The sequence below is a fragment of the Carassius gibelio genome, chromosome B9 (genome assembly GCF_023724105.1).
Source record: "Carassius gibelio isolate Cgi1373 ecotype wild population from Czech Republic chromosome B9, carGib1.2-hapl.c, whole genome shotgun sequence".
NCBI lineage: Eukaryota > Metazoa > Chordata > Actinopteri > Cypriniformes > Cyprinidae > Carassius > Carassius gibelio.
The window spans coordinates 30,750,753-30,768,418 of record NC_068404.1 but is presented as its reverse complement, the minus strand read 5'-3'; the positions used below and the strand labels follow the sequence as shown (position 1 = coordinate 30,768,418).

The following is a 17,666-nucleotide window of genomic DNA, read 5'->3' as shown; positions in this document are numbered from 1 at the left end:
TTTCATATTATTACAGAAAGATACAGTAGATTGGACAAAAGTTTAATCAAAAGCAAGTCTTTAGGAACAACTAGAAATCATTTGGAAGTCATCAGAGACTGTGGAAAAGTACTGTACATAAAACAATGAAAGCCAGCTTGGCATTTGGACTGCATACCAAATATTACATTTTCAGTTTGTTATTTGCCTAATAAATGACAGTATTATTGTCAAATAGTTTTAAACAAGTTTTGACAGATTCTAAAATATCTGTTTTCTCTGTGGCAGGTGGTCTAATAAATTTGTTAAGCACTATGTAGGGGTGTAACGGTACATTTAATTGTCCTGAACCATCACGGTATGGACGTCACGGTTCAGTGCATAGTCAGATAATGAATAAAGTCTGTCATAGGCGATCCACACTCTAATTCAGAAGGCACAGCACATGATAATGCAGCGCTGTTTACAACAGAACAAATAGCAGAAGAAAAATAACAGACAATCTTTGTTTACATGTAATCTTGCAGCCAGTGCTTCAACCATGGAAAAATATCAATAAAAGGCATGATACTTGCAAAAAATGTAAGAAAATTTGAATTAAAACTAAACGTGTTGAGCTATTTATATATAATGATTAGTATTCTGACTATAAATGTATCAAAACCTGCCTTAAGTGCAATTTACATGTTTCTCTTTATAGTATTTATTTGAGTGTTGATTATTAAATCTAAAAATAAAAAAAGGCAACTGAGTTTAATAGTCTGGGTTCTGTTAAAGGGATAGTTCACCCAAAAATGAAAGTTCATACAGGTTTGGAACAACTTGAGGGCGAGTAAATGAAGAAGGAATTTTCATTTTTGGGTGAACGATCCCTTTAATATTATAGTAATGTGCAGGAGAGTGCTCTCTGTGTATACTTTACTGCACAGCTGACTGTAACTTCATGACTTCGATAACCAGGTTAATACTGAACAGTCATGTTAGTGTACAATTACACCCCTTATATATATATATTTATGGATAAATAGATAGATCTTACATTTCCTATTAACACACTAAAGCAGACTTCTCTTATAAAACATCAAATGTGCATAACGCTTCAGCACAGTACTGTTCTCTTTGTGTGTATGCATGTATGTATGTGTGCGTAATTAATAACTAATTATTTAGACAGCTAGGCCCACCAATTACTGAAGGCAGTAAATATTACCTGCTGTCTTATAAAGAAGCCAACCACCAGTTACCTCACCAAGTTTTGAAACAGAAAAGAAACACAACTATTAAAGATAACAGGATTAATTAATCTAGATTCTATCGCTAATCTATATGACAATTCACAAAAATAAATAAGTGAACAGGGTCTTTTTGAGGGGAAGTGTAATAGCACATTACCTCCTGATGAGTCATACTCTCATCTAGAGTGCAGTTCTGGTCCCAGTCCTGCTGTGTATGGAGCAGTTGATCTGGACCACTAGGGACCGCTCACATTGGGCTGGCAGCAGATGGAACATGACCTGAAATGGTTTGGGTTTTATGGGCACAGGACATGGTCCAGTGAAACGTCTTTTTCCTCTACGATTTGAGAACAATCCAGGAAAGGACCTGTTTTAAAAATTGTAACATGGAAGTCAGAACAGACCTACGATTTATAATAGGCGAGGATTGTTATATACAGTTTCTACTTACCTGGTCATTTCTGTTTGGACAGAAGATGGCCCCGGAGTTTGGCCTCTAACATGAGATGATCTGACAGACCAAACAACAACAAAAATCTACATTTTGACCACAATGTATGTGTTGCCATTTAATAATAAAAAAAGCAATACCTGTTTATACCCTGACTAGTAGAAGACCCATCAGCTCTCTCTTGTGTCAAAAGTGCCAAAAGGTGCCTTGCTGATCTCAGCACTTCATTGTCTCCCTTGTGAAAAACAAACACGGCATGGATGGAAGATGGAAAGTATCTTAAAAAGTATTACGTCAACATAGATATAAATTATTAATTTAGATACAGAACTGTCTTTCTGAAAACCATCGAAAACTGACCGCCAAAAATTGATTTTCAAAAGGCTTTGACTTCATTAACAGGGGCGGAGCCAGAGGGGTGGCTTGGGGTGGCCCACGCCACCCCTGAGATTCGATTGGCCACCCCAGGTGCCACCCCAAAATCCTACTCTACGATTGGCCATTAACGTGGTCAAAGGCGGAACCTTTGTTGACGCACTTTGCTGCCTTTAAATCAGCGCGGGAGCTTGGACAGAACTCAGAAATGTAAGTAGCAAGTGTTTGATATAAGCTAACAAACGATACACGACTTATTGTTTTTTTAGCATGTGAGTTTACAGCACGCAATGATATCTATTTACCTATCACATCTGCCTTGATATCTAATCGCACACAGCCCAGTATCACGTCTGTTGAATCACAAAATGTAGGCTAATTTATCTTATATAAGTTACTTCCCTATTCTGCCTACTCAGTCGACATTTGCTAGGTCATTAACTGTTAACTGTAGGTTACTTTTGTAAAAAGCATTTAAAGATTTATCATTAGCACATTAGCAGACGCAATTTTGTGCAAAAAAAAAAAAAAAAAACGTAGCCTACATTATATTTTAACCAAATTAAACACGCCATAGCTTGCCCCTACCTTCAGTAAGTTAAGCTTTATTCCCAGATAAATTCCACGCAGGGTTTAGTTTTTGTTCGTTCTATAGTCAATGTTTTCAAGCCCTGTGTTGCTAACATACCTATGTTGTGAAATTAAGGTCTAGCCTACTGGTGGGTTTAGTTGAATTTGAGTAATAGGATATGCAACCATTTACATCTGGCGATAGTTATTTGTGCTCGCCAAAAGATTCTCTCTCACAGATTCTCTTCGAGTTGTTAGGCTTTAGAGCATTTATTTTAACAAATTACATGGAAAACATAATTCATTTCATCCACATATCCGTATGCGCACAATGCACAACAACAATTTAGCTTAAACCGTGAGAATCAAGCAAACCTCACGGCCGTCAGGGCCTTAAAGTGACAGGCACTGAATTCGACTTGCACATCACCAATGCAGAAATGACACGAAAGAGTAGTCTATATCGTTTAAACTTTATAAATAGTAATAGTTTAGCTCACATGTCAGATGTGGCCTTTGATTAAGCTTTAATTTTGTGTAATTAATTGTAAATAATACGTTCTTTGTTGTGCATTGTGCCATTTCATGTTTGTTTCATTTCAATTTCTAATAATAATGTAAGTAATAATTGCTAATAATGTAAATGGGGAAAAAAGTATTTAATTGGTGTTTATGTAGCCTAGGGGTTGGTTGGACTGTTCTGAAGGAAATCTGACTTCATTGCAGTATGAAAAGCAACCAGAATATCCAACAGTTCTTCGTTTGCAAGCTGAAATTAGCAGTACCAGCAGTGGTTCAGATGATGTTAGTGAGTCAGATCAGGATGATGACAGGCAGGGTGAAGCGACTGAGCTAGCAGCTTCACCTGATGACCTGGGTATGTAAAATCTAGAATTCAGTTTTATGGAATCATTGATTTAATAGGCTATGTATTTCGGAAAAAAAATAGTAACAGCATTTTTATTTAGCCTACACAAAATAAAAATGTTTAGGCATCTAAGTGAAATCATTCTAAATGCTATTTCAGATTCAGACAAGGGTGCTGGAGACACTTCAGATCCTTATACGGGTATGACATCTCAGCTATATCTGATTGAATTGCACTTGTTTTAGTTAATACAACAAAATGTATTTTACATTTAAATTTAGGTCCATCATCATCATGGGAAGTCGTGGCCTAATGGTTAAAGGGTTGGACTCCCAATCGAAGGGTTGTGGGTTCTAGTCTCGGGCCTGCAGGAATTGTGGGTGGGGGGAGTGCATGTACAGTGCTCTCTCCACCTTCAATACCACGACTTAGGTGCCCTTGAGCAAGGCATCGAACCCCAACTGCTCCCCGGGCGCCGCAGCATAAATGATGGCCACTGCTCCGGGTGTGTTCTCACAGTGTGTGTGTGTGTGTGTGTTCACTGCTCTGTGTGTGTGCATTTCGGATGGGTTAAATGCAGAGCACAAATTCTGAGTATGGGCTGAATGTCACTTAACTTCATCATCTTGTCCGCCTGGTTGTCCACGTGCAGCTACAAACCCAACCCCTGGACCTCATGGTGTGTACTGTATGTTTTATCCTGGTTAAAATGTGTACAGAAAACACATCTTTGTATGTTTTGCTGAATTGCTTTTGTTCTTTCCAGACATCTCCCAATCAAGGGCAGCAGATCCAACTCAACCTGTGCTGAGGATGTTTCCCAAGACCACACAAGGTCAGAAAAGAAGGGCATTCAACCCGCAGTGAAATTTGATGTAAGAGTACGGCCTTTGTCCTTCCATTTATGAGTATGGTGTTTGATGCATGATTTTACTGACGTCACTTCCTGTTTGTTGTTGACGGCTGTACTGCGTTTGAGCTCCGTCACTATATTCTTTTCATTGACTATTTTTAACTTAAAAATCAATTTTATACACCATCGTTTCCGTTTATATAACGCGTGAATATATCCTCTATTGTATTCTACAACAAAAACAATCAGAGCGACTCGCTATCACTAGATTTATTTTGATCTCCCAGGTCCGCTATTCGCTTTTAGCCAGTTAGCATCAGCAAGCGTGGTTGCTGCTAACTGCGCTTACATTGCTAATACTCTATTCACACACATTACCACTGCTGTACTCACTGTTGCTTGCTTTAATGGCGGATGAATGTCTCCACTCTGTGCAGCTCGAGCTCGAGGCCGTGGGGAAGCAGATTCGCGACCTGGAGGTAAGGCAGGCCCAGCTGAGAGAGCGGAGAGCCGCGCTGGAATCATCCCGGGCTGACGCTCACAAGTCCGGGGTAAGTATACAGTGTGCTGTTAACAGTCCCACCACGTCTACTCCGTGTGTTTCTCTGCGCAGGCCCGGTGCACCCAGGACGCGATCTTCCCAGATGTCCTTCACTGCGACGCCGGGACACCACGGACCCTGGGTGCATCCACAGCGGAGGACACGAGCCGGGTCCCGGGCAACGACTTCTCCTCCTCCTGCCTTCGAGATCTCCATCCAGAACCGCTTCGCTCCCCTCCGCGAGACAGGACGCAACGCTGTGATCATCGGAGATTCCATCGTCCGACACGTACAGTATTGTTCAAAATAATAGCAGTACAATGTGACTAACCAGAATAATCAAGGTTTTTCGTATATTTTTTTATTGCTACGTGGCAAACAAGTTACCAGTAGGTTCAGTAGATTCTCAGAAAAAAAATGAGACCCAGCATTCATGATATGCACGCTCTTAAGGCTGTGCAATTGGGCAATTAGTTGAATTAGTTGAAAGGGGTGTGTTCAAAAAAATAGCAGTGTGGCATTCAATCACTGAGGTCATCCATTTTGTGAAGAAACAGGTGTGAATCAGGTGGCCCCTATTTAAGGATGAAGCCAACACTTGTTGAACATGCATTTGAAAGCTGAGGAAAATGGGTCGTTTAAGACATTGTTCAGAAGAACAGCGTACTTTGATTAAAAAGTTGATTAGAGAGGGGAAAACCTATAAAGAGGTGCAAAAAATGATAGGCTGTTCAGCTAAAATGATCTCCAATGCCTTAAAATGGAGAGCAAAACCAGAGAGACGTGGAAGAAAACGGAAGACAACCATCAAAATGGATAGAAGAATAACCAGAATGGCAAAGGCTCAGCCAATGATCACCTCCAGGATGATCAAAGACAGTCTGGAGTTACCTGTAAGTACTGTGACAGTTAGAAGACGTCTGTGTGAAGCTAATCTATTTTCAAGAATCCCCCGCAAAGTCCCTCTGTTAAAAAAAAGGCATGTGCAGAAGAGGTTACAATTTGCCAAAGAACACATCAACTGGCCTAAAGAGAAATGGAGGAACATGTTGTGGACTGATGAGAGTAAAATTTTTCATTTTGGGTCCAAGGGCCACAGGCAGTTTGTGAGACGACCCCCAAACTCTGAATTCAAGCCACAGTACACAGTGAAGACAGTGAAGCATGGAGGTGCAAGCATCATGATATGGGCATGTTTCTCCTACTATGGTGTTGGGCCTATTTATCGCATACCAGGGATCATGGATCAGTTTGCATATGTTAAAATACTTGAAGAGGTCATGTTGCCCTATGCTGAAGAGGACATGCCCTTGAAATGGTTGTTTCAACAAGACAATGACCCAAAACACACTAGTAAACGGGCAAAGTCTTGGTTCCAAACCAACAAAATTAATGTTATGGAGTGGCCAGCCCAATCTCCAGACCTTAATCCAATTGAGAACTTGTGGGGTGATATCAAAAATGCTGTTTCTGAAGCAAAACCAAGAAATGTGAATGAATTGTGGAATGTTGTTAAAGAATCATGGAGTGGAATAACAGCTGAGAGGTGCCACAAGTTGGTTGACTCCATGCCACACAGATGTCAAGCAGTTTTAAAAAACTGTGGTCATACAACTAAATATTAGTTTAGTGATTCACAGGATTGCTAAATCCCAGAAAAAAAAAATGTTTGTACAAAATAGTTTTGAGTTTGTACAGTCAAAGGTAGACACTGCTATTTTTTTGAACACACCCCTTTCAACTAATTGCCCAATGCACAGCCTTAAGAGCGTGCATATCATGAATGCTGGGTCTTGTTTGTTTTCTGACAATCTACTGAACCTACTGGTAACTTGTTTGCCACGTAGCAATAAAAAAATATACGAAAAACCTTGATTATTCTGGTTAGTCACATTGTACTGCTATTATTTTGAACAATACTGTAAGTGCTACGTTAGCCGAAGGTAAAGTGCACACTCATTGTTTGCCTGGTGCTCGTGTTCTCGATGTTTCTGCGCAGATACCCGCGAACCTGAAGGACGACGAGAGCCCGAGAGCGGTCGTGCTTCACGCCGGGGTTAACGACACCACGCTGCGGCAGACGGAGACGCTGAAGAGGGACTTCAGGAGCCTGATCGAGACGGTTCGCAGCACGACGCCCGCGGCGACGATCGTCGTGTCAGGTCCACTGCCCACGTATCGACGAGGACACGAAAGGTTCAGTAGACTTTTTGCTTTAAATGAATGGTTGTTGTCATGGTGTAAAGAACAGAAACTGCTATTTGTTAATAACTGGAATCTTTTCTGGGAGCGTCCTAGACTGTTTCGCGCTGATGGATTACACCCCAGCAGAATCAGAGCGGAGCTTCTCTCTGACAACATCTCCAGGACACTTCGCTCCATGTGACTAGTAAGACAATTCTCAAATAACCATTATGATGAGTTTTGTTCCACCCGCTTAAATGATAAAAGTACTTGTGCTGTAAAACCTATTAAGACTGTGTCTGTTCCCCGAATAGTGAGGTCAAAATATAAATATAATGTAGGATCTAGAAAAAATCTTATCGTAATTAAACCAGAAAAATGTAAAGTAAATGAACAAAAACAATTTTTAAAGTTTGGGCTCATAAATATTAGATCACTCACACCAAAAGCAGTTATTGTAAATGAAATGATCACAGATAATAGTTTTGATGTACTCTGCTTGACTGAAACCTGGCTAAAACCAAATGATTATTTTGGTCTAAATGAGTCTACTCCACCAAACTACTGCTATAAGCATGAGCCCCGTCAGACTGGTCAACAATATATAGTGATATTCTCAATGTTACCCAGAAAACAGGATACAGGTTTAACTCTTTTGAAATACTTCTGCTAAATGTTACTCTGTAAGACATGCAAAAGAAATCTAATGTATCTCTTGCTCTGGCTACTGTGTATAGACCACCAGGGCCGTATACAGAATTCCTAAAAGAATTTGCAGATTTCCTCTCAGACCTTCTAGTTACAGTTGATAAGGCGCTAATCATGGGAGATTTTAATATTCACGTTGATAATACAAATGAGACATTAGGGCTTGCGTTTACTGTCCTAATAAACTCCTTTGGAGTCAAGCAAAATGTCACCGGGCCCACTCATCGTTTTAATCATACACTAGATTTAATTATATCGCATGGAATCGATCTTACTGCTATAGATATTGTACCTCAAAGTGATGATATTACAGACCATTTCCTCGTATCGTGCATGCTGCGTATCACTGATATTAACTATATGTCGCAGAACTATTGTTCCAGCCACCAAAGAAAGATTCGCAAATATCCTGCCTGATCTATCTCAACTGCTATTTGTACCCAAAAATACACATGAATTAGACAAAATGACTGACAACATGGGCACTATTTTCTCTAATACATTAGAAGCTGTTGCCCCAATCAAATTGAAAAAAGTTAGAGAAAAACGTACTGTACCATGGTATAACAGTAATACTCACTCTCTCAAGAAAGAAACTCGTAGTCTTGAACGCAAATGGAGAAAAACTAACTTAGAAGTTTTTAGAATTGCATGGAAAAACAGTATGTCCAGCTATAGACAGGCTCTAAAAACTGCTAGGGCAGAGCATATACACAAACTCATTGAAAATAACCAAAACAATCCAAGGTTTTTATTTAGCACAGTGGCTAAGTTAACAAATTACCAAACGCCACCTGATTCAGATATTCCACCAACGTTAAATAGTAATGACTTTATGAATTTCTTCACTGATAAAATAGATAACATTAGAAATACAATAGCGAATGTAGATTCTACAGCGTCTAACACTTCAGTTTCATCCATCGCACCCAAAGATAAACTGCAGTGCTTTACAACCATAGGACAGGAGGAGCTAAATAAACTTATCACTGTATCTAAACCAACAACATGTTTATTAGATCCTGTACCCACTAAATTACTGAAAGAGCTGTTACCTGTAGCCGAAGAACCGCTTCTCAATATCATAAACTCGTCGTTATCTTTAGGACACGTCCCAAAACCATTCAAGCTGGCGGTTATCAAGCCTCTTATTAAGAAACCAAAACTAGATCCTAGTGTACTGGCAAATTATAGGCCTATTTCAAATCTTCCATTTATGTCTAAAATTTTAGAAAAAGTTGTGTCTGCTCAATTGAGCACCTTCCTGCATAAAAATGATCTGTATGAAGAATTTCAGTCAGGTTTTAGGCCCCACCATAGCACAGAAACTGCACTTGTTAAAATGACAAATGACCTGCTCCTTGCGTCAGACCAAGGCTGCATCTCATTTCTAGTCTTACTTGATCTTAGTGCTGCGTTCGACATCATAGATCATGACCTACTCCTAGATCGATTACAAAACTATACAGGTATTCAAGGGCAGGCTCTAAGATGGTTTAGATCCTACCTGTCCGATCGCTACCATTTTGTTTACTTAAATGGGGAGTCATCTCATTTATCATCAGTAAAATATGGAGTGCCACAAGGATCCGTCCTAGGTCCCCTTCTATTTTCAATATACATGTTGCCCCTTGGTAATATTATTAGAAAATACGGAATTAGCTTCCACTGTTATGCTGATGATACTCAGCTTTATATCTCAACAAGACCAGATGAAACTTCCCAATTATCTAAGCTAACAGAGTGTGTTAAAAATGTAAAAGATTGGATGACAAATAATTTTCTCCAATTAAATTCGGATAAGACAGAGATACTAATTATTGGACCAAAAAACACTACACAGAATCTTGTAGATTACAATCTGCAACTAGACGGATGCACTGTTACTTCCTCTACAGTCAGAAATCTGGGTGTTATATTAGACAGCAATTTGTCTTTTGAAAATCATATTTCCAATGTTACAAAAACTGCATTCTTCCATCTTAGAAACATTGCCAAGTTACGAAACATGTTATCTGTTTCTGATGCAGAAAAGCTAGTTCATGCATCCATGACCTCTAGACTGGACTATTGTAATGAACTTTTAGGTGGTTGTCCTGCTTCGTCAATAAACAAGCTACAGGTCGTCCAAAATGCAGCAGCTAGAGTCCTTACCAGGTCAAGAAAATATGATCATATTACCCCAATTTTACAGTCTCTGCACTGGCTACCTATTAAGTTCAGTATCAGTTACAAATTATCATTACTTACCTATAAGGCCCTAAATGGTTTAGCTCCAGCGTACCTAACTACCCTTCTACCACGTTACAACCCATCACGCACCCTAAGGTCACAAAACGCTGCACTTTTGGTCGTTCCTAGGATAGCGAAGTCCTCTAAAGGAGGTAGAGCTTTCTCACATTTGGCTCCCAAACTCTGGAATAGCCTTCCTGATAATGTTCGGGGTTCAGACACTCTCTCTGTTTTAAATCTAGATTAAAAACACATCTCTTTCGCCAAGCATTCGAATAATGTATCTTTTAAATTGTGAGTGTAGTTGCATCTGATCAAAGGTTCTTTTTATTCATTAGCTTGGGTTAAACTAATTTTACTTTGTTGGATCAGCAGCTATGCTAATGATGTCTGTATTTTGTTTCTATATTTCGCCACGGGATTTACATCCCATGGTAACTAGGATTTACACAAGCTCCAGTCTGGATCCAGAACACCTGAGAAGAGATGATGCTGACCCTCAGAAGACCTCAGATGATGCTAACCCTGAATCAACAAACAGAACTAACAATTATTGCTAAATGTGTGACTGAGTCATATAATAACTTAATTAATAATATTGATAGTTCATCATCTAGCTGACTACGTCTTGTATTATTATTATTATTATTATTATTTTCATTTTTTCTAAAATCCTGTCAAATGTGCACAAACTACTAGCTTCTACTAAATATTGTAGAAACATAATTTTCTGTAAAGTTGCTTTGTAACGATTTGTTTTGTAAAAAGCGCTATACAAATAAACTTGAATTGAATTGTCAGTAAAAAAAAAAAATTAAGTAATTGTAATTTTTAAATGAGTCATGAACTGGTTTTGTACTTTTTTCTGAGCTCCACTTACAATGCTGTCAAGTTTTTACATCAAAACACATAATCTAGAATTAATAAGTTATTTTCTTTCCTGTTTTTGAGCCCATCATCAGAACGCTCTGTTTGGATAGATGTGGAGATTGTAGACTCAGAAGTAGACACACACTGCTGTGATTGGCTTACAGTTGTGTGTTTGACCATCAATGTCCTTCACAGATGAACTCTGTTATTTAGGTCAAAAACACATAAATATACATAACTACATGTAAGAAGAGACAAAGCAACAGTGATCTATCACACTATTACATAATAGGGTAAATCATTACACAAGCTGTTGTTTTGTCAGACTGCCTTCAATATAAGCTGTTTTTAGACTAACAACTAAGTCTTGAGTTCTGAAACTTACAGGATGTTTTTATAGTACAATGTCCTCTTATGTCAAAAGATCAATAGAATTTTGGTTTCTCCGTTCATGACCTCTTTAAACTATTATTGTGTAACAAAGTAATATTATTTATCTTAAATCAGACTGTTTTTGTTCTGTGACATTTTAGATCTCAGTCCAGTGATTCATCAAACATGTTTATTTTCATTTGTGATTTGTGTTTGTTGTTTCTCTTTACTAATGGATTCACAGCTAAACTGATCTGATCTGAGAGAGTGAAGAGTGTGTCATTGTTCTCTACAGGTTGTGGAATTGTGGCGTCACAGATGAAGGTTGTTCTGCTCTGACTTCAGCTCTGAGATCAAACCCCTCACACCTGAGAGAACTGGATCTGTCTCTGAATAAAATAAGAAATTCAGGAGTGAAGCATCTCTGTGCTGGACTGGAGGATCCTCGCTGTAAACTGGAGAAACTATGGTAAGATTATATATGACACACTGTAAAATATTTGTGAAGTGAAAAACAAATCACCCTGAAAGCCAGAAAACACAATAGCTGTATCAAGAGATAGAGATACAGAAAGTAAAACATTGTGTGTATTTGTTTCTTGTTCATGTGAGGACTTCTATGTTCATGTTAAAGCTGTTTCTGCATTAGCAACAACTTTAAATGCATTCTGTTTCAAAATGGATTCACAATTACAATATCAAAAATAAAGTAACAGTCATAAATTAACAGCTTCAGTAAAAGGTATGTCTTCAGAAGTTTTGGTGAGCATGGTGAGAAGGAGAGTTTGAGTGGCTAAAGACTTTCCAAGGATCACAGCTGGAGAATTGCAGAAAATAGTTGAGTCTCAGGTTCAGACAACCTTTAAAAAAAATTGTTATACAGAACCTACATCAATACGTTGTTTTAAAAGGTTACATGAAAATTTCTCCTATTTCATCCAAAAACAAGTAAATTCAAGTCACCTTTATTTTTATAGCGCTTTGAAATCCAAACACAAACCTCAAAAACAACACAGAAATGGGTCACTGAACACAAAACCAAGCTTCTGCTATAGCCATTCCAGTCCTCTGACCTGAACCCTATAGACAAGGATTGGGGTGAACTGAAGAGATGAAGCACCAGTGGTGGTTTCTCCATTAGGGCGATTGGGCGACGCACCACCAAAGGAAAGGGAGGGATTTTTTTTCTTTTACATTCAACCACAGTGTTACCTAGCTTTCACTATTCTAGACTGTTTTTGCTGCCTCTAAATAGTCAAATCAGCATTGCGTTCTGTGTAGTACCGCCCCTTTTTGGGCGATTTCTGTCAAACTGTGAATCGCCCAGAGTGCTCTCATAGACTTCCATTCAAAGATCTTTTTTTTCCAACAGCAGCCACTGCAATGCAATTTCAATGAGTTCCGGGAGGGCTCACCCTAACGTGCTTTCGTCATCGTGCGTAACCTTAACCTTGACATCCAATAATATTTAAAAACTATTTTTAATTTTAAAAATGAACATTATTTAAACTACTTTAATATCTTTATCAAATGTAAAAAAAAAAAAAAAACAGAGACGGGGACCAGCATAGATTAATTCTATCATGTCACTGAAAGAAATACCATTAATTCGTTGTAGCAATAAGGATAAATTGGCAATTAAGGAATTAGGACAACCAAGACCAAATTTAAACATCAAAGAAGTATCTACAAAGGGCGGGAATTAAGTATTTTCGAGGAAGTGGTATGAGCAGAGAAAAAGGCTAATAGGCTGCAAAGAAGCTGATGCTTTATTCTGTTAATTTACAGATGTATTTTGTTATATCGCGAGAGCATGACGGACATTGCATGGACAACTACAGGTGTCACCGAAATGCATCATCTCTCGGAGAAGGTGAAAAAAAAACGAAAGAGCAAAGATGCATATGGATAGTAGGGAGCAGTGTAATATAAGTGACTAATTTAAGTAAGCAGTGTAATGTAAGTCAGGAATGTGATATAAATGAGCATTAATATAAGCGAGTTGTGTAAACGGTGATTTATGTGACTTCAGTTTATTTCTTATTAAACCTTCTAATTAAAATTGAAGTAAATTTTTTTTTATTTTTTTGGAAAGCCACGTCCTGGCGTCAGTCTTCATTTGCTGCTGCTGTTAACATGCATATAAAAACATAAGGAGAGCAAGAGATTGATTCCTAATGTCAGTTTATTTTGCTGTGAGCACACACCCCACTGCTCCGGGTGTGTGCTCACAGTGTGTGTGTGTGTGTTCACTGCTCTGTGTGTGTGCATTTCGGATGGGTTAAATGCAGAGCACAAATTCTGAGTATGGGTCACCATACTTGGCTGAATGTCACTTTCACTTTCACTTTTAATTAATACTACAGTAGTTCAGTTCCCTTTACATCTTTAACTAGCTGAGGCCAATTGTGGCCAATGTGTATTAGAGAAAAAATGTATTTCTTAATGATACCCCCCCCCCCCCCCACCATTTTAAATTCTAATTATCCAACGAAAGGATACATTCTTGTGATATGTATGTATATATATATGTATATGTCTGCTGTTACAGTACTGTTTCTGGTTTTGATTCACTGTTAGTGCTGCACTTGGTTTGAGCCGCTTTAACTTGCAATTGGGAACACAACATTCATCATTAGAAACATTTATAAATCTGTTGTTGTTTACAAAGTAGTTTCAGTGTCACATAATCCTTAAGAAATCATTCTGATTTTCTTAAGAAACATTTCTGATTATTATCAATGTTAAAAACTGTTTTGCTGCTTAATATTTTTGTGGAAACAATTGTTGAAGCCATTTCTATGAAAGTAATAATATTTTGAGTTTATTTTGTAAAATCTGAGAAAAACCTGTGTTGCAAATGAAAGGTAGAAATTGGAATGTAAACAGTTAGCCAGTGATGTAGTATAACGTAATTTGATTGGCTGTTAGATTTATTATGAAAGAAATAGAACCCTATGAAACAGTCAGAAGCCACTGGACTTTTGGAGCAACACAGTCTTTTGACCTATGCAAAACTGCACAGTTAATTTTTAAGAAAAGTAAATATCCTACGTTTTTTATGTTTTAAGATTTGTAATTAAACAGTCAAATGAAGAACTTTGGATTCAAGACTTTTATTCACTGACGTTTTGTGTTGAGTACAAAAGAACTCTGAAGTCCTAAGCTAGTGAGTCGGCTTGTTGCGCTCACAACAATGATACCACAGAAACATTTGTATAAGATTTAAAAAAAGAGAGAAATTAATTTTATTCATCATGCATGACAGTGACAAAAAGTGAGTAAAGACATTTTAAATGATTTCTATTTAATAAATCCATTAACCAATTTCATTAATATATTTGATAAATACAAAAAATGCTGTTCATTAAATTTTAGATCTATCAAAAAATCCTAATTAAAAGTGTATCATTTCCACACAAAATATGAAGTTGCAAAAATGTTTTTAACATTTAATAAACATTTCTGATTATTATCAGAGTCAAATAAATTGTAATGATTTCTAAAAGATCACGTGACACTGAAAACTGGAATAATGATGAAGAAAATTCTGCTTTGCATACATTTAACTGTGCAAAGAACGTGTCTTCCAGTGGAACAGCCGTAATCTATTGAAACTCTGCATTGATCTGAAATCAGAAGAAAAAAAAACTGCCAACAACAGTCAAACTGCACATGCAAAATTTTATTATATCAACTCAAATTATGTCTTTAGCCAGTAATACTAGAACTTTATTTTCTTTTTTTCAATACCTCGTAATGTCTGAAAAGACAGGCCACCTCGCCCTGAAATCCCTGACACTGAGCTCCTGGTTCACTACCTCCTGCCGTCTGTAAGCAAACGTGAGAGCCATTTTCTTCTTGACAACACTTTCATTTTTCCTTTTTTTCAGTCAGTTAACTAGGGAACTGAGATGCACCCAATGACTTTCATCATATTTCTGGGCAAAAAAAAAAAGTATCAATGAATAAATCGGAGCTAACGTTTTTGAAGACAAATAAAAGAACATAGAAACATTACATTTAAAAGCATACTCAATATTTTACTGCAGGATATCAAATTCAAGCATTTTATCCTGCCCAAAGCATTTCCAATATCTCGCGTGGCACAGACAGTTAACGTTAACTGAAGGAGGCATCAATTTAAAAAATAACTTTATACACACACTCCCAAGATCCGAACTGAACACATTTTTATAAAACAAACTAGTAAATGCAACATATTGTATACATAGAACATGTTCAGTAACGCTATATCGTAAACGTACATTCAATAATTCGGTTAATTATGATTTCGTTAGTATTCATGTTCACAAACAACATTAATAAACTCATAAACAACTAAAACACATGTCCAAATGTTGCAGGAGGGGAAGTCGTGGCATAATGATTAGAGAGTCAGACTTGCAATCGAAAGGTTGTGAGTTCGAGTCCCGGGCCAGGAGGAATTGTGGGTGGGGGGGGAGTGCATGTCAAGTTCTCTCTCCACCTTCAATACCATGACTTAGGTGCCCTTGAGCAAGGCATCGAACCCCCAACTGCTCCCCGGGCGCCGCAGCATAAATGATGAACACTGCTCCGGGTGTGTGTTCACAGTGTGTGTATGTGTGTGTGTGTTCACTGCTCTGTGTGTGTGCACATCGGATGGGTTAAATGCAGAGCATGAATTCTGAATAAGGGTCACCATACTCGGCTGTATGTCACATCACTTCAATACTGTGTGTTTTCTGAGCTGAATCTGCTGATGCATACTCATATGTGACTGTCTGTGTTTTATTGTAGACTCTTAGTATTTAGATGTCAGTTCAGTTTCCTCAGGATCAGCTGATGGTGAAGAACCACTACGGAGATGTCACAGTCAAATAATCAACCGAGACTGAAGACACAGAGACACAGAGACGTGCAGATCACAGAGAGTGAAGACACAGGGCTATGAGACACACTGGTAACTTACGAGTTCATGATATTTATCATCTATAATATCATAATGGTTTTAATGATGTGCGAGATGACAATGCATGTATTTAATTCCACAAAAAAACAAAAAACTGGTCTTGAGAGTCTTTCACTTCAGTACGTCTTATTGTGTGACATCAAATTATTAAAACTGAATTTCCCTCAAAGCGTCGTCAACAAATATGTTCAAAGAATCAAATATGACAAAATACGAAAAAAAATATCTAATATTTCCAATTCATCCTCACATTGATTGGGTCCTACTGTGACAAGAGTGAGTCCCCATCTGTTAACCTCCGTGGCTCAAAAGGGATGGAACTAAAACACAAGAAAGAAAGATGGGTACCATATTTATCCAAATTCAACTACAGGAAAAAAAATGACCAACACAGAATGTCAGAGTCAGGAATCAAGTGATGTAAAGTTAAATGAATGCATGGAAGTGTAATGTTCGTAGCAGTGTTGATGAACAGAAGAAACAAGCTTCAAGGAAACCAATTCAGCTCGCTCGCTCGCTCTCTCTTTCTCTCTCTTTCTCTCTTGTGGTCCTTCATCCCGCTTCTTTTAAAAGCCCAAAAGGAAGTTTTCCTCAAATCAACAACAGGTTTCCTCAAATAAACTACCAGACAACAATTATTTAGGAGGAAAACCTCACATAAAACAGAGATTGTCACACATTTACTAAATAATGTAGTAGTAATGGAGTGTCAAGGTTTTTATCCAAAGGACATTAAGAAAATAGTTGATATGTTTATACAGCACTGAAAACCAAGAAAATCAATGTGATATTTTCAGTGATAGGCTTATATCCTGAGCTGTCCAGATTTAATATAGATCATCATAACTGTGTATCCTGAAAATCAGAAATAGAAACTTATCACTTGTACATTTTCTTATATTTTAATCCAGTTTAACATTTGAGTCAGTAACCTTTGTTTGTGATTATTTTTATTAAAATATGTGCCATTTAGGGTCACCCCCAATTTTTTATTTTTTTTTTATTGCCAAGGTTTCAAAATATATAAATACATACACTATAGTAAATGTACAAGTACCTATTCAAATAAAATGATAATGAAAGAAAATGGCCTGATACTTAAATAAAAAAAAAATATTTTGTCTATTGTGTGGTGTTATTATGATTATTTAACTGCTGCCGATCAAGAAGGAGCACCTCCCAAACTAAAATGGTTCATATCAAATGTGATATTAACAAAACTACTGTCGCTTTAGCAAAATCACATTTAGCCAAATTAACAGTTAAATTTGCCTCCACCAGCCTCTGGAAAACCTGTTTTAGCTGATTGATGTGCTCATCCCATGTTGCAGAGTGAACTACTATGTCGTCCAAATACGCCTCACACCCTGGCAACCCCCAAAAAACATGGTTAACTAACCGCTGGAAAGTAGCAGGCACATTGCGTACCCCAAAAGGCAAAGTATACTGTTAAAATGCCTCGGGGATAACAAAT

At 37.7% G+C, this 17,666-nt stretch overlaps 1 protein-coding gene and 2 long non-coding RNA genes across 3 annotated transcripts in view; 2 read left to right on the top strand and 1 right to left on the bottom strand.

Annotated features, from left to right (window-relative positions):
* LOC127964884 (NACHT, LRR and PYD domains-containing protein 12-like) overlaps window positions 1–17,666 on the top strand; it is a 1,383,583-nt gene that overhangs the window by 1,265,863 nt on the left and 100,054 nt on the right. Inside the window, exon 40 of the mRNA XM_052565314.1 lies at window positions 11,534–11,562. Within this exon, the coding sequence (XP_052421274.1) occupies window positions 11,534–11,562 (29 nt within the window). The remainder of the gene's footprint in view (window positions 1–11,533; window positions 11,563–17,666) is intronic.
* LOC127964951 (uncharacterized) overlaps window positions 1–17,666 on the bottom strand; it is a 153,693-nt gene that overhangs the window by 111,791 nt on the left and 24,236 nt on the right. The gene's annotated exons all lie outside the window — the stretch shown is intronic.
* Window positions 4,087–5,119, top strand: LOC127964991 (uncharacterized). Its single transcript, XR_008155227.1, has 3 exons — window positions 4,087–4,157; window positions 4,245–4,353; window positions 4,769–5,119. It is a non-coding gene; the product is annotated as an uncharacterized LOC127964991 (long non-coding RNA).